This window comes from Polyodon spathula, chromosome 4 (genome assembly GCF_017654505.1).
Source record: "Polyodon spathula isolate WHYD16114869_AA chromosome 4, ASM1765450v1, whole genome shotgun sequence".
In the NCBI taxonomy this organism is placed as follows: Eukaryota; Metazoa; Chordata; class Actinopteri; order Acipenseriformes; family Polyodontidae; genus Polyodon; species Polyodon spathula.
In genome coordinates this window covers 80798224-80822868 of record NC_054537.1, presented here as the reverse complement: position 1 = coordinate 80822868, position 24645 = coordinate 80798224, and the positions used below count along the sequence as shown (strand labels likewise).

The following is a 24645-nucleotide window of genomic DNA, read 5'->3' as shown; positions in this document are numbered from 1 at the left end:
TCAGTGCTCCACTCCTGAACTGCGGTACAGGCGAGAATGAGACACTGGCATCCACTCATGACACACACAGTAACTCGGACAGTCCTGATGGCACAGCCTTTAGGCTTCCGCAACAGCTAATAGCTGGGCCCACCTGCAACAATGGGTGGGTACCGGACGTGGGATCCCTATGTAACAGCGCTCCCGGAGGCAGTTCCAATGTCTCCCCAGCCAGCCCCCGCCCCAGTCTCTGTAGCCTCAGACCCAATCCTTCACACAACACCAGCTACAGTATTGGTGCACTTGCAGCTCAGACAATTGGGTGCTAGCCACAGTACACACTGGCTACGCCCTTCAGTTCCGTGCAGGTCCCTCCTCCCTTTTGAGGGATGACTATTATATCTTGTGAGCGACCCTCGCCAGGTATCGGCCCTCAAGCAGTAAGTAGCAACACTATTTCTCAAGCAAGCCATCCACCTTGTGGAGCCCACCTCCCAAGAGGAGGGGTTCTACTCAAGGTACTTTTTGGTGCCAAAGAAGGATGGCGGCTTTCGCCCCATCCTAGACCTGAGACACCTCAATGGGTTCTTGAGGGAGTGGCGGTCCCAATGATCACACACCTTCACATTCTCCAGTCTGTCCGGCCGAGTGACTGGTTTACCACTGTGGACTTAAAGGACGCATATTTTCATGTCCCTATTCGTCCCATGCACTTAAAGTATGTGGATGCCATCCTGGCCCCCTTGCGTCTGCAGGGGATCAGGGTGATGAACTACCTGGATGACTGGTTGATCTCTTCCCATCCGCAGGAAGGAGCACTGGCACACACGATGATCATGACGGAGCATCTGTCAAGGCTGGGTTTCACCCTCAAAGATGCCAAAAGCCAATTAATTCCAGTACAAAGTAAGGTTGACTTCGGCTGGACTCCCTTACAATACGAACAAATGGAGATATTTTCAAGACTGGTGTCTGACCAGAGGTCACGACCATATCTCTTGCCTTATAGCAATTATTTTATAAAATCCCCCTTTACGCTGAAAGTATACCTGGCAGCCATATCTGCATGCCATGTCCCAGTTGAGTCGGTGTTGCCAGGCACTCATTTCCTGGTGACCCATTTTCTGAAGGGCGCTTGTGGTTATGTCCTCCTAGAAAGGACGTCCTCCCCGAGTGGAGTCTAGACATGTTATTGGAGGCTCTCACTAAGCCCCCTTTTGAGCCTATACATTTCATAGAGTTGAAATACCTCTATGAAGACAGCCTTTTTGTTAGCCATTACCTCCGGGTCAGTGAGCTACAGGCTCTGTCGGCGCACAGTTCCTGTATGTGCCTTTGAGACGTCAGAAACAGGGTTACGTATCTTTATCGTTACGTATGAACCCCGCTTTCCTCCCTAAGGTGGTCACGGCTTTCCACTTAAACCAATCAGTGGAACTACAGGCTTTCCATCCATCTCCTTTTTCTTCGGAGGAGGATCTGAGACTAAACTCCCTCTGCCCTCTTCGGGCACTGCGATGTTATGTTGATAGAACAAAAGCTCTGCGTCAGACTGACCAGCTCTTCGTTTGTCATGATGTAAGGTCCCTGGGTCAGGCCCTCTCAAAGCAGCGGTTGTCACACTGGATTGTGGACAGTTTCAACTGCAAATACTAATGCCGGCCTACCCCCAACTGGGCGAGTGGGCGAGCACTCTACCAGAGGGATGGCTACATCATGGGCCCTCTTTAGAGGAGCTTCATTGACTGTTATATGTACTGCAGCTAGCTGGACTACTCCGCTTACTTTCACCAGGTTCTACTGACTTAATGTGATAGATCCCTCTATGTCTTCATTAGGCACAAGGGTCCTTGAGGTTGCACGCTCGCACCGCTAACTGTGGTTCGCAGTTTCGAGACGTCCCTCGTCTGCTGTCTCTGCCCAACTCCCTTGGGAGGGCTTTGTTATACTTTTCCCAAAAGTATTGTTGGTGGTCATCTTTGAATTGAAAGGCAACGTCAGGTTACAGATGTAACCCTGGTTCCCTAAAAGAGAAGACGACCACCAATTGCGAGGTCGCTTCTGTCGCCTTCGCCGGTTCGATGCAAAAGAGGAAATCAGCTCTGTGGAGTGACTGTTTGTTCTCTCAGGAGGCAGGACCAAGGACGTCACTCCCCAGAGGGATCTGTCAGCAGCTCTGACATAAAATGCTCAGTGAATACCTGACCTGTGGCAGACATATCCCAAAAGTATTGTTGGCGGTCATTTTTACCCCTTACACATCCAATCAGGGTTCTGTTTTAAAGTACATTATATTAATAGTGGGATAGGAATATCCCATGTGTTTTAAGGGCTCTATTCATAAAGGTTTAACACCTGTCGAAATGAGAAAACAGGAGTACATGATCAGATTTCTTCCATAGCTGCCTATTTAACGGCAGTTGCTATTCATAAGAGATAATTGAGATAAGTCGTTAAGCCTCAACAATTTTCATCTATGAAGGCATGTTTTAAACGAATGGAGATAAAGCTTAACGATTACCCGATTAGCATAAAGTTTTCATTGGTCCTGAGCGTCAACCTGCTATTCATAAGAGTGAACGACAGCAAATGCTCCCAATAACTAAGCATTTTTGAACGCTTTCTACAGTCAAGTCTAAACTAACGATGGCCTCAGCAGACTATTTTTTTTAAAGACATATTTTATTACCACACTTGCTCTGTTATACAGTTTGACATACCCGTGATAAACACTGCTCGTTTTGAAAAAAATATGACTGGCAGCTGCAGACTCAAGTTTCAGTAGTACTGTTGGTGGATTCCATTTTATTTTTTTCAATAGCTACCGACGCCACCCAGGGAACAGTAATAATACTAATGATGTCATCAAAAAGAGGCGGAATTTCGTTCTTGAACGACTGTATACCCATTCATAGAGTACTTTGCGACAGTCACCCATTTGCTAAGATCATTTTATGAAAAGCAATATGGATGATTTTTGTTAGTTTTATTATGGCAGTTGGCAAGTACTTTTATGGACAGAGCCCTAATATCTTTGTGCACAATCTGTGCTTTATGCTTTTTGTCTCTTAAAATCGTAGAAGTATTTTTTAAAGATAATGAGTACAACCTAATAAAATATTATATTTCCTCTTGAGAGATACATGTATATATTTTGGAAAGATAAACTGTGTGTATATCTTTCCTTATCAAATTCATGGATGTTTAAAATAGATCTTTGTAATAGTTATCCCAGGCAGGGTAGAATGCTGTGGGCACTGTGCAATGCTCACCAGGGGTGGAATGAAGCTAACTTTAAATTGACATTTCGCAGTAAAATAAGCATCTTTTGGTATCACGTTTTCTGCAACACAGTTGCTTTCAGTATAATAGGCACTTGCTGATGTATTTTAGAGAATGTTCTTGTCTGTCCTTTTCTATAAAAGATAAACAGCAGCAGTTGTTTAAAAAACAAAAACAACGTTGTACCTAGAGTAGTCTAACTGAGATGTCACCTCATATTTTCTGTGGCGTTCTGATTTGATACAATTTTACAGCTGGGTGGAGGGAAGGACAAGGTGCTGAAGGAATGTGCTGAAGGGTTGCGCAGTACAGTAAGTCAGTGGCCAAGCTGATCTGGAATGCGGCTGCCAGTCTTGAACTCTCCTTCCATGTCTTACTGCTTTCTGCGAGAGTGTCACACTGCTCATACGACTGATCAAGTCCTTCAGTTCAAAACCTAATCAACAAGACTTTAAGGCCTGTTACAATTTTGTTTTAATATATTTTGTTTAAACAGTGTGCCTATTTTTGTGGAAATCCATTAAGTGTATAAACACACACGACGACGACACACACACACCACACATATATATATATATATATATATATATATATATATATATATATATTAAGAGTGTCCTATCGATCTAGTAAACATTATTTTGCTACCTATTTTTAACAATAATTTTTAAATATATATTTTTTAATTGCACTTGTAATCCTAGGGTCTGACATTAGCACATGCTGAAAATATGCCTCATTGCCTGCACATTTTTAAAGAAAAAAATAATAACCTAAAGGGAATTACTGTATCATGCCACTTGCAATTCTGTTGCTGTTAAAAAAAAGGGGGTTGAGGAATAAAACTTCCTTGATCAGCCACTTCCAAAAAAATGATTGTACATGCAAATTAGTATTACAGATAAAGAACTTTGTGACAGGCTGTTGAGTGGATAGAGGCCCAGAGACATACTGCAGTTCAAAAAAAATACTAGTTTTATTGCAAAAACACACAAAATAAAGTGCACAAGGGCAAAACAAAAAGGTTCAAACACAAATAAAGCAAGACCAAAAAGCAAAACTTACAAAAAAAAAAAAAAAAAAAAAAAGGTTTCCAGGCTGGGCAATGCCTTCACTGGATTCAAAATTTCAAAAAATACAAACAACCAAAAACCACCAACCTGCTTCCTCAACTCCCTCCTCCCAAATGAGAAGTAGAGGCCTCCTTTTATGCCAGGTGGCTGGGCGCTGATTGATCTTTAATTAAGTTAATCATTTAATCAACTAACCAACCCCAGCCACCTGAACATAATAAACCCAGGCAGGTAGGGGAAATTAACCCCATCCCTGCCAATTTCTAAATGGCAGAGCTGTGTTCTGCCACAGTCTTATTTTTCTTTTTTTGCATGATCTGGGCTGTTGCGTAATCTTTATATAATCATTCATCCTCTTTCTCCAAATGACACACACCCACACACTGTACATCCCAAAGTAAAAACCACAGCATTGTCTTTATTTCAAATAAAGCTGTTTCACTAACAAGTATTTCTGTTTTTTAACTGACATTTGCACACTGGTCATCTGTTCAGTCATCCTGCAGTATGAGTTGTTTTTATTGTGATCTCTCTTGATGTGGTGCTGAGTCTGCTTCAGGTGGCTTTCTTTTTATTGTCAGTACAAGCTGGATTCCTGAAACTGGTTTATTTGTTCTCTATTCCCTTCATTTTCAAATATCCCTTTCAAGCACAATTACTCCTATGTGATGATAATAGCTCTCCTATCGCCTGAGATTCTACTCATCATCAACACCAGAACATAATACATAATAGTGGCTTTTTTCTCTACTGCTTTACCAGGAGTACATTTCAAGGCTGACATGTAGATAGCATAGTGACTAGGGTAAGTAAAGTAACAAATAGTGTATTCAGAAGCCTTCATGCACTACCTAAAATACGCGTTTCTAAATAGGGAGGCACTGTAGCTTAGTTACTGGAGCGAAGGGCTGGAATTCAAAACTGGTGCCATTAAGTGAAACTGGAACAAATTGGAAACAAAATCTAGGATGCTTTCATTCATGCTGCAAGGAGAAATCCTCAGGAGTACGAGTGTACTCAGTTATTGAGTTATTGAGTCAAAGTCAGAAGAGAATTTGTTGGTCAGGTTTGTTTGTATTGGGCTGCACACAATAATTGTAGCTAACAAAATAATTCCACAAATCTTACAATCGTTTTGCACTTCCATTAGCTAGATAGTGCAGTTTTAAAAGAAACACATGTTATATTCGTGTATTTTAATTTGAAACACGTGATCTGATACTACTTCAAGTTAAAAGAATCTCTCATTTTCAATGTTTTATTCTTGGGTTATCTGTTTGCATTGTCCTTCCTGGGTCATTTCACCTGAGTATTGTCTTCTGGGCCAAAGCATGTCAGTTAATAAGGGAAGCAGCGGAAAGAAGCAAGTTAAGGTGTTGAGAACAATTTCACTCTCTAAGAGTCTAAAAGCTTGGCTGTAAACAGAGTTTTCTTTAACCTGGTGGAGTATGAGATAGCATGTTTTGAAAGTAAAATAAATGTTTTCTATAATGTGTTTCTTTCAGAATTGCACATTTGAGACCTGTATAGTGAACTGATGTCATTGTGGAGACATTTTATGGAATTGTTTTGTTAACTACAATTGCTGGTCACACATCAAGTGACTGACTATAGGGTACTTTGTTGCTGCTGTATGGGACCACAACAGGTTAGACATTATCAGCAGAGCCCATGCTGCCTTTCAAAAGACAATATTTTTTTTAAACATTTCTAAAATTAATAGAGTATAAATAGAGGTCATTATTGTTTAAACCGGACAATCCTAGCTGTATCTTAGTTACCTTGGATATTAAAAAATGGTGGTGCTGCAGATATGTAATGTTAGAAAATTGTAAAGCAACAATGAATAGGAGACCACATGGCTGACGGTGCAGTTTGGGTTATAAAATGATTAAACCATCAGCTGTCCCCTCACTTCAGCTACAATGCAACTTTGAAGAGCTTATATAAACCACAGCCCTGTTCATTCCTTTTCTTTACTTAAAATACAGCTTGCATGTTGAAAAAAAAATGCATGCCTAGCAGAACTAAAGAAAGGAAGGAAAAGAAATGACTGGAGAGATATTTTTCACCATGAAAAAAAAAAGGAATCTCAGTTCTCTATTTGTTCAAAGCCCCTATCGTTTAATTTTGTAATCATGAATAGGCTGATTAAAGATCCCTGTTTGATAATTTGTATGTTCTGCTTTTACCCTTCTTGTAGAGACCTTTTAATTGTCCGTTTTGTCTTCTTTACTGATAAGCTCGTTCTTTAGAACAAAGCAAACCATTTTCCGCTAGGAGGAGCTTGTGCATCACTGGAGCTCCTGGCCTAGCTGTATTCCATGTGATTTATGTTTTCTGTTTCAACACTGGTTTTAGTGGGATTTCTGTATTCCATGTGATTTATGTTTTCTGTTTCAACACTGGTTTTAGTGGGATTTCTGTATTCCACGTGATTTATGTTTTCTGTTTCAACACTGGTGTTAGTGGGATTTCTGTATTCCACGTGATTTATGTTTTCTGTTTCAACACTGGTTTTAGTGGGATTTCTGTATTCCACGTGATTTATGTTTTCTGTTTCAACACTGGTTTTAGTGGGATTTCTGTATTCCATGTGATTTACGTTTTCTGTTTCAACACTGGTTTTAGTGGGATTTCTGTATTCCACGTGATTTATGTTTTCTGTTTCAACACTGGTTTTAGTGGGATTTCTGTATTCCATGTGATTTACGTTTTCTGTTTCAACACTGGTTTTAGTATGATTTCTCCAGGATTCTGTATGCTTCTTTTGTAGACTCTCCTAATTATCACCTGATGGGGATGCATATACCCATATCTGTTTAATATTGTTAATCACAAGTTATTGAGAGTATGCCAGCTTGCATTTAAAAAATGCTTTATTTTAACCTGATGTTATGTGTCACCAACTGTTAACACCTTTTTTCAATACAGATTAATGTTTCAATTGAGTATCAGTAGCTAGTTTGTTATTATGCGCAGAGTGGCACTGGTTAATTGGGTTAACTAATTTGATATATGTCTGTTACTCATCAGTGAGCAGCAGTCAATCATATTCAGATCTTTCAGATCTTACATTTTTTAAATTTATTTTATTTTACACCCTATGGAAGTTTATTGGCAAAGCCAGTGCTTTCCTGCTATGGCCTAACACTAGACTGTTACAATGTGTTCATTTTTCTCCCTGTGGCTCCAATTATTAAGTTACTTTTTATAGAATATTAGTGTAGGAGGTCATTCACAAAACACCTCATCTGCCAGCTGGATTCTTCAACTTATGGATGACCTACAGCACTAGTCATCCAATATTAAAGATGAAAGAAAAAAGGGAGTGCTGTTCAATTTGTTAAAAGGTGGATGTTATGAAATGGATGATATGTAGGTACTGTAGACACGAGTCTTGCCTTGCTATAATAAAGGACCTTTTGTCTAAGCACAAATCTTTCTTCAAAAACATGTCAGTAATGAAATTGTGTTAAAAATCAAGGTTAGAGTGAGCATGTGTGAATGTTAGGCAATACAATGGCGCTTGTTAGGCTGCATAGGTGGCATTGACAAATTGCATGTTTGAATGTTCCCTGCATCCTTGGAGTAAAATAGTTTATGAGTGTGGAGATCTGAGGCTACATCTTAACAGTGCAGTAGGTCTGCAGGTTGAAGCTGAACCTAGATCTTGACTAACCTCCATAGACGCTTGAGGTATCTTCTAGTCTTGACCATGCTGTCAGTCAAAGGGAATGCTCCAGTGTGAGGCACCCATCTAGAAGGGTCCGTAAATAAACCATTCGATATTTTACTTAACTTGCAAATGACTTGAATTCTTACATGTAACTTTTCTTTTATCCAGAACAAATTGACAAAAAATACAAACACAAAGTAATACTATTTCCAATTTAGTCTGAATAAACTGTAGTATGTTATGATGTAGTTTTGAATGGATCCTCAAGTATCTGCAAATGCGTGTAGTTTGTCAAACATCTTGATAATTACCTTTTGTATTAGCATCTAATTGTTTTTACTATCAAATTGATTTTCAAACAGTCTTGCCACAGACAATAAGATCAGATTTTGAGACTGCAATGTAATCAGTATGGAGCTCCGGAGTGGACATGAGAGTAAAAAATATATATCTTGTGCACACGTCTTAATATCTCGTGGCCACGAGATATATCATGTGCGCATGACATAGGTATCGCATAGCCACGAGACAGTAAGACGTACACACGAGATACATATCTTTACTCTCATGTCCCCTCCTGGGCTCATTAAATCATGAACAAGAAATATATGCCATTTTTATACACATACACCTTTAAAAAATTGGCCAATATCTGGAAATTACTTGGATACAGTGTAGGCATAAATCTAAAAAAGTTAAAATAAAATAAGTAAATAAATACAATTCTCTAAATGTAACTTTTTTAGTTTCAGTTGAGTGTCATCTCCTCTGTTCACGAGATAACATCTTGTGATTTGCCTGGAACAAAGCCAAGTAGATGCTCTTGATCTCTTTGGGAACCCTGTAAAAGAGAAAAAGGGAATGATTCGAAATTTTATTTTGATCACTTATTTATCAGTTGGCAAAAAATATGTTTTGGAGCTGCAGAAATAAACTAGCTCATCTTCCAGTTCATCTAGAACTGACAGCTGATTTGAATTTGAAAATGCGTCAGAACAGAGCCATTTCAGAACAGAGCCATTTCAAAGTATCTATATCTGTGAGGAGATCGTGTAGTGTGATCTTCAGCAGACACTGTGTGCTCAAATCTTTTCTACCTACGCGGGTCTTTCAGTCATTTGCCCCACCTGTTTATTTCAACAGAACAGCATTTTCCAACCTGTGTTTGAAAAGGCAAAACTTCTCAGTCTGTTGCAGAAGGGTTAATTCTCCCACTTCAGAATTGCTAAATTCTTGAAGATAATATCTGAGTTTTTATTGTATCCCCCTCGTAAAAACAGGCTGAAAAATAATGACTGTAAGCTAAAAATGTTTTCCACAGAGTATATGCAAATATTTATTACAATGATTCTACACTCCATTGCTGTGTATTTCAAAGTAACCTCAGTCAGCCAGAAAATAGAATAGGGATATGCCAAACCTGGGAGCCTGCTGTGTTTCGCAGGAAATAACTGCCAGCCAGTAATCAGCTAAGTACAATAATCCTCCTTGCAGGGTAAAATCTTGCTTGACCTACAGCTATATACAGCCCATGATAACAGCATTAAACTGTAACACCCTCTGTGTTCCCAACAGCCTCTGCAGCAGGTCACCAATCCAGTGATTTTTAGGCTGGAGGAGCACTTCACATTGCGTCGTGCTGTTAGGAGATGCCTGTGCGATGCCTGTGCGAGAGGAGAGTGAGAGATGCTATTGGAAACAACTGACTATAGGGACCATTTGGAAATTATACATTTTATAACCGAGACGTTTTTGATGCGACTTTACAAAGGCTGAGAGGAGATTTAAAGGAAAGTGCTTGCCAGCACAGGATTTGATGCATTCTCCTGGACGAGATGCTTCTGACTGCCCAGATGTGCAATGGCTGATAGAAAGGTAAATGATATTTAATGAATGTGCTTTGATTCAAAATAAAATAAAATAAATCAACACAAGCCTTTAACCGAGTCTTTACCCAGCTTTTTTCTTTTAATTTCATGTTATTATAATTTTTTTTTGCAGTTTACTTGTTAGAGAATATAATTCCTTTTGATAGTCAGTCTTGCATACTAACTCATTTTTAATGTTGACATTATCATTAGAAAGGGAATGCTCCCAAATAAAGAGCTCATAGGATGCTGCATAGCCATTTATATCCATGTTCTCTTTCTAGAGTATCTATAAACCAGTGGTGGCAGAATCCCCAGGGGATAAACACACATGCATTTTCACCTTGATTGCTTTTTACTTGGTTGTTTAACTTATTGTTGCTATTGTTAAATTGCTGAAGAAATAATATCTATTGTACTGTTAGAGTTTGATAGCCACATAAATAAATAACTTAGAGTAATAATTGTCAGAATTCTGTCTAACATATTACCTTCTGTAATTCAACTTTTTACAGAACTATACAAAGTTTTGGTCAATATTTATTTAAAATATAGCATTCTAATAGCTGTCAAATAAATGAAAGTCACAACAGATTACTTATATATATATATATATATATATATATATATATATATATATATATATATATATATATATATATATATATATATATATGTTATTTATTTATTACCAGTACAAATAATATAATTCTTGCTTTGGTTGTGGAATTGGGTCATTCAAAAGGTGTGTATGTGTGTGCGTGTGTGTGTGAATGTGTCTGTGTGTGTGTATGTGTGTATGTGTGTCTGTATTTGTACGTGTCTATGTCTGTGTTTGTGCGTGTGTGTGTGTGTAAACGGAATTGTCTTTGCTGCTTTCTCCAGGTCATCTTTGTAAATGAGATCTATACAGTCTTATCTGTTTATTAGAACCTCACGACACTGTCTAATAGTGGGCTTTATAGACAAGTGGTAAACATGGTAAATGTATAAATCCTGGAGATTCACCACAGTGGGCACTATAGACAGGTGGTGCTATGGTGCTTTAGTGCAGGTTTAACTGACTATATTGTACCTCATCTTGTTTGCAGAAGCATCACTGTAGAGGCACTGGCGGATGCGGTGAGCTTTGTTGGTGTCTTTTACAGTTATAATGAAGTACACTTTTTCTTCTTGCATAATGTGCCTCATTTTGGTTATGGTGGTGCTCTTTACCGAGGATGCTTTCCATAACTCGTTCTTCCATTTAAACAGCACAGCAGAAAGGAGCTCCCCAACGACTGAACAGCTGTCCTGATGGGATACTGTGTAGGAACAGTCTATTGCTTATTCATTGTTAGTCTGAATTTGAAAAATGAGAAGAGAATTGATAAATTGTACTGCAAGGATTAGTTAAACAAAATGAACATAACTTGCGAAAGTGATCTCTGGTACCAAGTTGATTGTCTGCTGTTTCTTGTTTTCCGTGCCTTGTTCTATCTAAAATGCTCTGTAATATCAGATAATCCAATTCTTGCTACTGTTGTACTTTTAATGTTGTTTTTTTTCATTTTTTGCTTATTGCCTCCTTTATATATTTTGCATTTAGGATTGTGTTTTTTTAAATTATATGAGGACTGGTTCTTAGGTTTATATATTGAAATGCTATAAAAAAAAGACATAGAAGAAACCTTAACTCAATTTACCAGCAATTACACTGACAAGTTCACTTAAAAAAGACTAGCCTAGCACAGTAATTACACTGACAATTTTAGTTAAAAACTAGGGAGACTAGCACAGCAATTGTAAAACAATGGCAGAGGCCAGATATTGGGTTTTCAAAAAGAAACATTTTAATGCACTATAACAACATAACAATAATTCTCTAATAAAAACATTAAACACATTTATTACTTTTTAGTTTTACAGGTTTACAGTTGTAGTCAAAAGTTTTGTAGCAAAAGTTTTGCTTTTGTGATTGAGGGGAAATAAAAGTTACAAGAAATAGATGGCTTCAATTATTTCAGCAATTTTTTTTGCAAAACTCAAAAAATGCTAATTCAGAAGTATTCATACCCTGACAAGGAAAATGAAATTAAATAGCTAGTTGAGGCACCTTTAGCAATAATAACCTCTTCTAAACGACTAGTCAATGAGCTTTTGGCATGATTCTTTAGTGATTTTTGACCATTCTTCAATGCATTAAAATTCCGAGGACTTCTCTTGTGTACAGCCTTCTTCAACTCATACCAAAAATTCTAAATTGGATTTAGGGACTTTGACTAACCCATACTAGAACTTTGATTTTATTCCTCTTTAACCAGTCTGAAGTAGATTTTGATGTGTGCTTTGGATCGTTGTGTTGGCGTCCAGTTGCGCTTTAAACCAAGTTTTGTAGTGGAGGGTTTCAATACCTTTTGGTATGCTGTGGAATCCATTTTACCATGTATTGGAACTAAACTTCCTGTGCCATTAGAAGGATATTACTACCTCCATGCTTGACAGTAGGCATGGTGTTCTTTTCTTTGTATGCCTCACCAGACTTTCTCCAAATGTAATGACTATCAGGTAGCTCAATTTCTGTTTTATCACTCCACAAAACCTTTGAGCAGAACTCATATCCATCATTCTAGTGCTGTTTTGCAAACTTTAAGCGATTGTCGTTGTGACGTTTTCCTAAGAGTGGCTTTTTCCATGGCCTGCGACCTTTGAGACCTTCATCATGCAATACTCGACCTATGGTTGAAATTGGAACCCCAGTCCCACTTGCAGCCTATTCATTTTGCATATCTTTGGCAGTCAGTCTCGGATTGTTATTAACTTTTCTCACAATTCTTCTACTTGTTCTTGGTGAAAGAAACTTCTTTCTTCCACATCGTGGGAGAGTTGTGACGGTACTATGAGTCTTGTTCTTCTTGATAATAGAAACAATAGTTGAAATTGGGATACTCAAATGCTTGGAAATCTTCTTGTATCCTTCTCCAGCTTTAGGCAGAAAATTATTTATTGTCATAAAGTCTTCAGATAGCTCTTTACTTTTTCTCATATTAACTTAGCAATCATCCTATGGCCTAATCCTTTATACTTTCTAAGAATGTTCACCTACAATCCAACATTTTCTAGACTTTTCTAGAATTAGGTTCTGCATTATTGTATTGAAATTTCTAGCACGTTGTAGACAATACTAACATAGCATCAAAGGGTATGAATACTTTTGAATTAGCATGTTTGGAGTTTTGCAAAAAAATTGCTGAAATAATTGTAGACATCATTTCTTGTGACTTTTTTTCCTCATCCACAAAAGCAAAATTCTAAAATTTTCCTAAAATTTTCCTAAAATTCTTTGTTTCAAGATGAGGTATGTAAACTTTTGACTTCAACCGTATCTCTCTCTCTCTCTCTCTCTCTCTCTCTCTCTCTCTCTCTCTCTCTCTCTCTCTCTCTCTCTCTCTATATATATATATATATATATATATATATATATATATATGTGTGTGTGTGTGTGTGTGTGTGTCACAGCAAAGCCTGAATTTGCGAATTGCCCGCAGACTTTGGAAAAGCCAGAAATATAGATTTAAATGACTTATTTTGGGCTTTGCCCGGACAAACCACTGTCTGCCCACTACTTCTCGGGCAGAGTCCGAATCACTTCCTCTGTTCTTTCATTCCTGTTCTGAGTGACAGGCAGACCTTCGGAAGTAACATGAGAAACCCCATTGACACTTTCGTAGTACCATCGGCAACAGCCGGATAGGATATATATATATATATATATATATATATATATATATATATATATATATATATATATATATATATATATATATATAAAACCTACGTCACACTTCGGAACAATATTACACGCAACATCGGAACATAAATTAACATGAGAAACCCCATTGATACATGTGTATAAAAAGGACAGTATTATTAATAACGTAATAACAACCAATAATAATAATCAGTTGTATTGAACTGTCCAGTCAGCAGAGTGACTGAGAGTAAGTTTAGTACATAATACATATCTAGATTTTAATAATTTGTTTAAAATAAATTAGTCTTAATTCTCTCATTAAATATGTTATATAGTCACGTTGTCAATATGCCCATTTTCTGAATCTGGACTTCCTGTTTAGTTTTTATGAATGAGATGAGGGAGTGAGTGAATGATGCTACTCAGGTAGGCGGGCCAGGCAAGCCGAGAGGTTACCAGCGTGACAGAGACAGGGAACGTTTATAATGAAAATTATATATATATATATATATATATATATATATATATATATATATATATATATATATATATATATATATATATTGTGAGCAGGGAGAGGGTTAATTCCTCTCTGCTGAGAAAATACAAAACGTGCAAGTGCACATTTGTTAATTGTTTTATTGTTTTGTTAATTGTTTTATTAGTAATTATCCCCTGCACCTGGCTATCATTGTAAAGTCTAATATATCGTTTTACTTTCATTATAACAAAATGTAAAATACCAAGCTGTTCACAATACTTTGTATTTCAGTCTTATACAACAGTTTTTAACCAGAAAATACAAGTTAATGCTTTTCAGTTTTAAATGCATTTTTTTATTTACCGCACCACGTGGAATCTCGATTTTAAACAATCACATTTTAACTGTCGCATTTTTAATCAGCGTTTCCATACAAAAACATCTCCAACTCACTTAAAATTATCAAATGCATACATTGTGAGAGTAGGAGAAGCAATAGGATACCAAAGGAGAGTAATTACAAAACAAATTGTTGAAGAATGATGTATCCAGAGGTTAGGTATAATTTTTGTTGGACCAGAGGAATGAAGACTGGCCACTCTGTTGTCTTCAGAATTGGTAATTATGCACATAAAATACCTTTTTCGTATTGCTGTTCTGTAAATTTTATAAAGTATTAGGGTTAAACTGACTAATTGTTGTATTGCGCAAAGCATTCTGGGTCAGTCCGCAAGATAAGACTCACACCAGTGAGTCAGTTAACAGTCTGATGGTTGAGTCCTATGCACACTGCCCCACAGGTAGCTCACATACAAGTGCATTTACAAAATATAAAATGAACACCATGTGAGTTTACGGTTCAAATAATGTTGCCCCGTGGAAGGAAGGAGTTGTTTGAAGGCTGAGGTGGCAAAGACTTGACGATGTAGGGAGTATTTGTTGACACTTCTCTGTTTGGGCCTTGTGGAAGGTGCTAGATAAGATTTGAATTATATAACATTGATGTGAGACTTTAAAGCTTTGCAAGAGGAAGTATTTCTACTATTTCATAACAGACTGACCTTGGAAGCTGATAGAGCAATCTCTACAGACTGTTGAGAGCCCTTACTGAGCAATTCACCTTACACTGGCTAGTTTGTCTGAAGGGTATCTTTCTCCCCTACAGGCACTACTTTTCAAACTCAGTGCACAGAAAGTGGTGTAGTTATTTGAATTAAAATGTATACACATATATAGTATTTAAATATTTGTTCAGTTTTGGATTCAAAAACATGATTTTCTGTTTATGCTCAGCTTTACATTTTGTGTATTATCTCCCATACACTCTATAGGGATGGTGTGAAAGGAGCCACGATTTTCACCCAGCATCCTGAAAAGCTTGCATTTCACTCGTACTGGTAGATTAAGCAGGTGGGCCAGACACATTGTAAGATGTTGGGAAGGAAGTTAATCAATCCTTGTGACGGTTTTCCAATTAAATTACACATGCTTAATTAAGACTGTGGACAAACAGCAGAGATCATAGCATTTTTTGTTACTAAGATACACGTGTTTAGCTTAATTTGTTCACCTGAAAAGAAGAGGCTCACATGTTCCATTCTGAGGGTACAAGCAGCTCCAGATAAGGTTTTGGGTCATTGAGTAATTTACTCTCCAGTTTAGACACTATGTGAGTAAAATGTATTTTGAGTGAGTAAAATGCAACATTACCTTAAAGCTGTGAGTCGTACTTTCAATAATTACCGTACACACCTTAATATTAACTTATGGGGTATTTTGACTGTAATGTTACTCTGATCTGCTCTCTGAACGTGGTCTTAAAATAAAAACTGCGCTGATGAAAATAAAGTTACAATCCTATTGTATTCCTTATTGATTGTCTTACTACAGCATAAATAAGCATCACGTGGACTCTTTCCACACACGGAATATAATATTTATTATATAGATTTACCTTCCACAAATCTGTTTGACTGATAGATGCATTGACAGGTTAGGTTAAGGTGGGGCTAAGACGTCGCCGAAGAATCCAGACGTTTATTCGCCAGTCACAAACACAAAAATGCATTTTAATGAAAAACCAAACGTATTGTTCATGAGTTTCCGGCAATTCCCAAGCAGGCTACACTTGGCTGTCCCGGTATTTATATGATTCATTCCCTAGCTAACGTATGTAGTATTCACTGTAGGCTCTGTGCTCAAGATGGGTCAGTGGGCTTCTGGTTTAATTTATACCGGTACTTCCTTCCTGTTTAATACTTGTTGATGGTGATCGCAGTTTGTTTTTGGTATACGCGCGTTTATTGAAGATTATTTCATTATTATTCTATTAGATACTGTTTGTTCGTACAATGAGTGCCACAGGTACAAAACCGAAATCTGTCAAATATCAGAAACGAGAGGGAAGCACCTCGGAGCATTGTTGTGTCCCCCTTTTTTCAACGTCGTCACAATACAACTCGAGGGTAAGCTTTCACTCTTTTCCTGCAAATGAAGAACTTCATTATGCTGCTTTATTTGTATTTTCTTACCCAGGCTTTACTTGCACATGAACTGCATACAGACTTGCCACTGTTCTCGGTTTGTGCCGCCTTTGTTCTGTTTCAGTCCAACTGTGAACTGGAGGAACAACAGCTGTTCCCAGCTGCAATAGGGAGCTGTCTGAAGCAGATGTGGAACGGTGTGGTTGCACAAGGCCATTCCAGCTGCACATGAACAGTGGCCATGTGCCAATATTACTTGGTCTGAATCCTTTAGCACAATCTGTAGTAAAACAAATGAATTAAATATAAGTCATAAAACACAAAATATTGACAACCATTAAACAGAAGAATTCATAACTAGATGAATTCATAACTAAGTCTGTTAGTACACTAAAGTTTTTAGTATTTAGTATAACTTAAAAATAAACGATTGATCTTGTTCATTAGTGTAAAAAAGTATTAGTAACTTTAATAAGGCAAAGAAATTGAAATTGAACTCATGTAACTGTAGATCAAACCTTGAACAACAGCTACACTAATTTGTATCCTACACTCAAACTGTGCGGCTTCTCATTCTTCATCAGTCTGAAACAACTGGCCCTCACACTGATTTCACCTGTCAGCCTGTCTTTGTTTGATAGTGGTTAACGACAACAATATAGACCTTATGTCTGAGGGAATATACTGAAATAAAATATAAAACCATCATAGAATTACAACAATAATTTGATGAAACAAATGTATTAAATTCCAACCGGTTGTGCTGTCGTCACAATAAAGTACATGTTATTATTTATTTTCTTATCACAAAATGTACATATTTCATGATTCACAATACAGTAAGATATACAATTACTTCAGTCCTAAGAGCAACTAACTAAAATAATAGTTCGATAATCACAATATAGTAAGAGTACATGCAATACTTTTCATATTTTAATGTCATAATTATATTATATATGTTAACATATAAACAACAACATATAACAATATAACTTACTCATTAACCCTTATTAAATATTGATTTTACCAGAACAGTTTTACAGAGATGCAAAGACTGCAAATTTTAAACAATCACACTCGTAGTTGCAGAGGTAGCTGGAAACGTACATTTTCAAATCCTTTTCCGTTTGTTTGATGGAGCTTTGCTGCACAGTTTAACAATTCTATGGACATCATTAACTGTAATCCTAGGTAAGGCAATGCGTATAAAACAAGGCCATGGCACACTTCACAAGCTGTCATAAATCAGACAAGAATACTGTATTCTAATGCAAGCAGACATTAACCGGAAGTAACTATGCCAGTATAAGAGAATGCGGAAGTAGGATGAGCCTATTGACTGGTGAGACGGCAGGAACCAACGAGTAGATGAAGCTTGATAACATGCAAACTCAAGCTGTGCAGCAAAACTGCTATTTAAATATAATACATAATTCATAGCTTCCCTATACATATAGCAGACAATTCATATTTTATTACACACACTGTAAAATGTAGCCATCTGTACCTTAGAATGAGTACCACCTGTGTTCTGTGTAGTTTTCATATATATTTTATCCATTTGCTTTTTTTTATTTTAGCAAGAAGTCTTTGCAGTTTAAGTCAAGGAGGTGTATTGATTTCAAACAGGGACTGTGTTTTAGAGAATACTTGTCCTAATTTCTAGAAACACTCAACTTAAAAGAAAGGCAATTCATTAATAATGCATTAGCTAGGTTGATCGGATCTTGGGGACATCATCTCCAGTTAAATGTAGGACACAGTAATACACTCCTCCATCTATACAGTAATTTGCAATGTAGGAGAACATCACAGAGCAATTCATCATTTCGGCAAACCCAAAGGGATCATGTACAATAGACTGCCCTGTTAAATTAAAATTCTTGTTATTTTTGCAGCCTAAGGTGGATGTTAGTTCAGTATGAGTGGATCTTAAAAAATTACAATTTATATTAAAAGTTTATTTTATTTATGTTTCTAATTGGGACAGTGGGTATAGACTACAGTATAACCAGGTTGGATCCAATGCAGTTTAATAACCTTAAGAATCTGTCGCTCCTTTGATCTTCAGGTTAATTAATTAGTTTATTCTGTAACTCTAACTAACTGGTATTTTTTTGTTATAGAAAGCATTTACAACAAAAAATGAAGTTTCTTTTTGCTGGCCCTTTTGAAAACCAGGTAGCAATCAAACATATTTTGTAAGCACAAAACTCTGTAGTTAGTCCAGTAGGCAACCTTCTGCCAGATTGCAATTGATTTTATTGAGAAAAGGGTCTTCTCAGTACTGCCCTTTTTGTAATTTTGAAGACTTTGCTCATGAACACAGAGGTTTTAACTCTCCTGTCAGAGCCCATAGGGTAAGCAGAAAGTGTAGCCTGAGTCACCAGGAACACTATCTCAAACATTCTGTCAAAAGAGGAAAAAACACCTCTGAAACTTTCCAGCTCTTGAGATGGTTTTCAATTTTAAAACAGGGCAAATTCATTGATTTCCTTGGCCACCATCAGCCTGTGTAGTTTACAGTGTCATAAGCTATGGTTTGATTGGATACTGTTGGGCACACATAATGAATGCTTCCTAAATCATGCATCTGGAAGATCTTTGTTTAAGTTAACATTAGGGGAGGTCTCTTTGTCACAAAAAATATTATCCAATTTAGAGCCAATAGTTAGGAAAGACAATGGAGTAAACACATAAAGACAGCAAGATTTAAAGCATCCATCAAGCACTTACCCACGCACAGTAAAAGAGCTCAGAGCTGCTAAAATAATACAGGATAAACAGTAGGGGGAGGCAGCTAAGGACAGGATTTATACCAAAAACTGCAATGTGAATCACCCTAGTGTAGCTAAGCAAAATCTCTAAACACTTTTATTTATGCTGTGTCTGCAAATAGAGTAGATATTCTCCCACATATCATGTATATGTATATGTCTTGCATCATACTAAATATTAGTGATAATTAGGTTGTGATTACCTTTTTTTGTTTTAAATTTCTAGTTCAGATTTGTTTTAATGTGTTTAGCTAAATTCAGATTCTAATCCCTATCTACTTTGTTGGGATCTAATTAGTGTTGACATAGAGTATGTGGAGCAAAAAAGGTTCCTGGTTTTAATGTCAACCTGATAACATGTTGTTCTGACAAACACAGACAGACACAAAACAAAATATAACTGAATCTGAACAGCTGTGCTTAAGAATACAAATTATAAAAAACAGATATAGCATTCCCAAACCACTCCCTCCTTGATTCACTGTAGCAGGGAAATCTAATTCTCATTTCCACTATTTTGCTTCTGTCCCCATCTGACACAGGAAAAGAAGCCCATCAGCATCCAGGGATCCAAACCAAAAATACGACCAAAGGGAGGAGCGGGGTGACCGTTCACAGTATGCCCCGCCAGACAGCGGGATGCCAAGGTCACCATCGGACTACGAGGAGCGGGAGCAGCGGAGGCCGCAGCGGGGTTCTCAGATGTACGAGGATGCGGACGCATCGCGGGGGGAGTACCGGGATCGGCGTAGTCGGCGGCACTCGCAGGAGTACCCACTAGACGAGGACTTGGATGGTCAGCTAAGCGAATATGAGAGGCAGCGGGAAGAGGAGTACCAGGCCCGCTACCGCAGCGACCCCAATCTGGCCCGCTACCCAATCAAGCCCCAGCCCTACGAGGAGCAGATGCGTATGCATGCCGAGGTGTCCCGTGCTCGGCATGAGAGGCGGCACAGTGACGTCTCGCTGGCTTACACAGAGCTGGATGAACCTCAGGTGTCCATGATGCGAGGGGAACGCCAGTCTCGGCAGCGCTCCACCTCCGAGAGGCGGGCGCCCATGGAGAGCCAGCGCTCCTACTCCATGGAGAGAACTCGAGAGGTTCAGGGCTCTGGCCCCCACGACCGGCAAGTGACCTCCAATCACAGCCCCCCTACCCCACACCGGAGCCCCGTGCTGGGGGAGCGGCAAGGGGATATGCGGCGAGGGGGAGGAGGGGACCCTGTGCGCATGCAGCAGCAGCACCACCACTTGGATCCCAGCTCAGCCATGCGAAAGACCAAGCGCGAGAAGATGGAGACCATGTTGCGCAATGACTCGCTCAGCTCCGACCAGTCCGAGTCCATCCGGCCCCCGCCGCCAAAGCCACACAAAACGAAAAAAGGAGGCAAGATGCGGCAGGTCTCGCTGAGCAGCTCTGAGGAGGAGCTGGCAACCACCCCAGAGTACACCAGCTGTGATGACGTGGAGATAGAGAGTGAGTCAGTCAGTGAGAAAGGTAGGCAGCTTGCATGCCTATTTTTAATTGAAATAACGTGAAAATGTACAGTATAATATATAATACGAATTTGAAAGTATTAACAACTGCTGAAATTATATTATGAGTTAAAACTAATTTTAATTCATCTGAATTGTGTTTGTCAATATGACCCAATAGGCATTTGTGATCTTATTCAGGTTTTAGGTTTGGGTCAATTGACTTCTGATAAACCACATAGCACACAGCAGTGTCTATAAAATGGTTGGTAGAGGTGGATTAGAATTGGTATCTTGTGGGTTCAATCACTGGACAGGGATTCATTTGACTGGCTGGTTGCCTTTTCCAAAGTATTGTATTGTAAACTTTTAAGATTATATTGTACAGTAAAAAAAAATAAAAATAATTAGCTTGAGTCCAAGTAATTGGACCCACAACCTCCACAAACATTAGGTTGGTGGCAAGATTAATATATCTAAATATGTAATATTTGTCTATTGAAGCGATCAATGAAAATGTGCAGGTATAGAAAAACACGTTGGAAGATTATAACACTGTTACTGTAATATGAGTGGCTTTTTCATTAGACTCTCATATAAATCAGAAATACTTTGACAAATTTAACCTCAGCCCTCTGCCTTGTGTTTAATTAAGTTTGATAACTTAAGATGAAATGTTCTTGCTTTTACTGTCTTGGTATCATCATAAAAATACTGGAGGTAACCTAAATTGCATTTTTATTGGGAATTCTATCTGTCCCTATCTGCTGCTGTTTTTTAATTTTTTTATTTAAAGGAACAGTTTTTTACCACAAGATCTGGAAAGTCCCAGGCAGAAAGAAAGCTTGATGTGGGTCGATCTCTTATTAGATTCAAGTCATTCAGCTTTATAGCAGTTGCTTTATATGCTGTTGGCTTTAAATGGTTGAACAGCCATCTATGATGTTGCTTGGCAGGGATTCCTTATTTTTAGTTGTGTTAAATGAAACATGATTACTATAAAGGAAGCCAGTCTGATGGGATCGGCCCGTACTAGTAACATTGCTGGAAGTCCAGGTGTTCCAAGGTGCGCATTGTAGGTGTATCTGGCAAGGAACCTGCCTGTAATGTAACAGAAAGGTAACCTTTTCCTACATGATACCCTTATGGGTTGTGCTCTAATTTGGTGTCCATATTTCATCAAACTAGATAAAGTATATTTAAAGTTAAACCTGAACCATATGCTTATTTTATTTTTTGCTTATATTGAGATGCTGATTCCAGATGCTGGGGCAGATAATCTTTTTTGAATGAATGATTTATAATCCAGAGAGAAAGGCTTTCTTTTGATCCTGATATCACAGGTTTAAAACCTCTGTGACAAAAGTCTTCAAAAGGATTATAAGGCAGATGTTAACCCAAATAAATCAACTACTAAATTAAACCATTCCTATTGCAGTCTTATATAATAATCAGACATTGTCTATGGAAAAAGGGAATTAAACCCTACCTCACAGATAAGAACAGCCTGCTAGTATATAAGGAGTTAGAAATAGTTTTCTTTCTTGTGTTCCACAATGCGATTTACTAGTGCAAAATTGTCATTGTATATTGTTTCTTCAGGGGCTAAATGACAGATGGATCTTTTGGGTCAGGAATAAAGTGCGTTGACTGGAGCTTTGTAGGTAACTCACATATTGTAAGAAAAAGGAAATGTGCAGTCAATGCTGTGCTCCAGCGAGTGCAACAACTCAAATGCACCAAACTAAAAATAAAATCTAAATGCTAAACTGTAATTGGACTGTGCCCACCCCCTTACATGAAACTGCAAAATGGACTGTCCTTTCTCTGCAGAAAAAAAAACCCAGCTATTTATTTTAGCTGTATTAACAGTTAATAGAGCCTTCTGAAGCTGTCACTGTTGATAGCGTTATAAAGCCTTTAGTCATTGTAATTGCAAATTGATTTTACTGTTGAAAGCTGTAATGATGGGGGGCTACTTGACCATGCCTGTTGTGCGGAGTAACGCAGTGAATCTGAAAAAGAGGATCCATTATGCAACTACAACGCATCTCATAACAAATGCTACCAAATTTGAATGATCAGTGCCAGTATTTCCCTGCTCCCAAACCTAAAAAGAAAAGAGTGCCATCTCTATCAAGCAACCAAACCAATTGCTGTAAGGGGAAGGGTGTTTTCTAATATTTAATTTTAATTTTCAAAATAATGAATCGCATTTTATTTCCCTGCGCTATCTTCAAAGAAAAACAGTTCTTTATTGGAAGTCAACTTCTGATTTCCATGGGGAGATAACAGCCAACACAAATTGTGAATCTATTAATTGGAAACCTACTGTACTATAATTGTCCCGTGGTAACCCAAGGAAACTACATAAACAGCAAGATACAGTACATAATCAGACACCTTTTCACATTGTTGAAGACAGAATTTGGACAAGGAAAGGCAAGTCAAATAGCTGTGCGCTGAGTCTTTATTTTCACAGATCATCCAGACTTCAGTGAAAGTAGGTTACAGTCCAGTAGAATATCAGAGCTGTCTCAGTTTGAAGCTACAGTGGTCAGATTGCTGCTATGATGACTGCATTCGTATTGATGTTTGACTCTTAAGAGAGTAGTTACTGTAGTTATTTCATATTTATGATAGCTTTTTTTTTTTGTTCTCAGCACTGTAAATATGTTTAGTCTTAAATATGTACTTGCATCTGCAGTTGGAGGGTTACCAGACATACTGCAGTGTTTAAAACTAAATGCATTGTTTACCATTGCAAGCTCTGGTGTTGTATGTAGGACTTGAACTCTTCAGTATCTGTTTTGACGAGTTCCCAAAATACCACGTCGCCTTTTAAAGGAATGCATCTGTTGTGAGCCAACCTCAAACAGTGTGAAGCATGTGAATTTTTGCAACGACATTCTTTACGTGTAACTTTCAGTTTTTTATTCAGTGCTGAGCAGCTGCAACACTGCCAGAGAGTCTGCTCAAAACTAAAAATGTTGTTCTGAGTGAGTTAATACGGTATCTTAAGCACTCATAAAAAATAAACACCCCTAGTTGTGTGGATACCAGCATAATAGAATTTGTTTCAATACTCATCACTCATCACTCATCAATGGAGTAACCCTTTAAAGTCTAATTTTAAAGAATTATGTATGGTTTAGAATATGGTTTGAGTTAAAACAGAGAAACTTACAGAACAATTTATATTGCCTCCTTAAGCTGATCCACTACACATAACAGCAAACTGTAAAGGGCTCCCCCACCATGATCTGTCTTTCTTTGCAGTGCCTGTCACCGCACATCTGCCTGCTGTAAAGCCCATGAAAGGTCACTGGTTTATGTTTTAAACTGTCCGAGGTCCCACATGGGATGATTGGATCCATTGGATTGTTTTGAAATACAATTTGGTTATCCCTTCAGAACAACAAAAAAAAAAAGAAACTGAGACATGGCTTACCAGAACAGTTTTTCACCTCTGGAAGTCTTTGTATCAAATACCACACTATTTAGCATTACTGTAAGCAGGGAAGGGACTGGAGTGTGGCATTGAGGTACATTGGAATCAGTTTAAAGTATACATATACAAAAAAACATCCAGAAAGTGATTATGCATCGGTTTAAAAACGATAAGCTTTTATTCTCCCCAAAGCTTAACCTCTACATAAAGCAAACACTTTTATACCTGCTTACCAAAATGACCGATACAGGCAGTAATCTTTCTGAACAGCAAAGCTGTGCCCTCATGATATCCTCAGGGTATGCAAAACACGTCCTGTGGTTCACCTGTTTTTTCCATAATTTCTTTCAGCATCCTAAT

At 38.0% G+C, this 24645-nt stretch overlaps 1 protein-coding gene across 13 annotated transcripts in view; it reads left to right on the top strand.

Annotated features, from left to right (window-relative positions):
* LOC121314924 (regulating synaptic membrane exocytosis protein 2-like) overlaps positions 1-24645 on the top strand; it is a 247534-nt gene that overhangs the window by 96846 nt on the left and 126043 nt on the right. For all 13 annotated transcript variants that reach the window (XM_041248684.1, XM_041248683.1, XM_041248691.1 and 10 more), the window contains one exon: positions 19901-20856. In XM_041248684.1, the coding sequence (XP_041104618.1) occupies positions 19901-20856 (956 nt within the window). The remainder of the gene's footprint in view (positions 1-19900; positions 20857-24645) is intronic.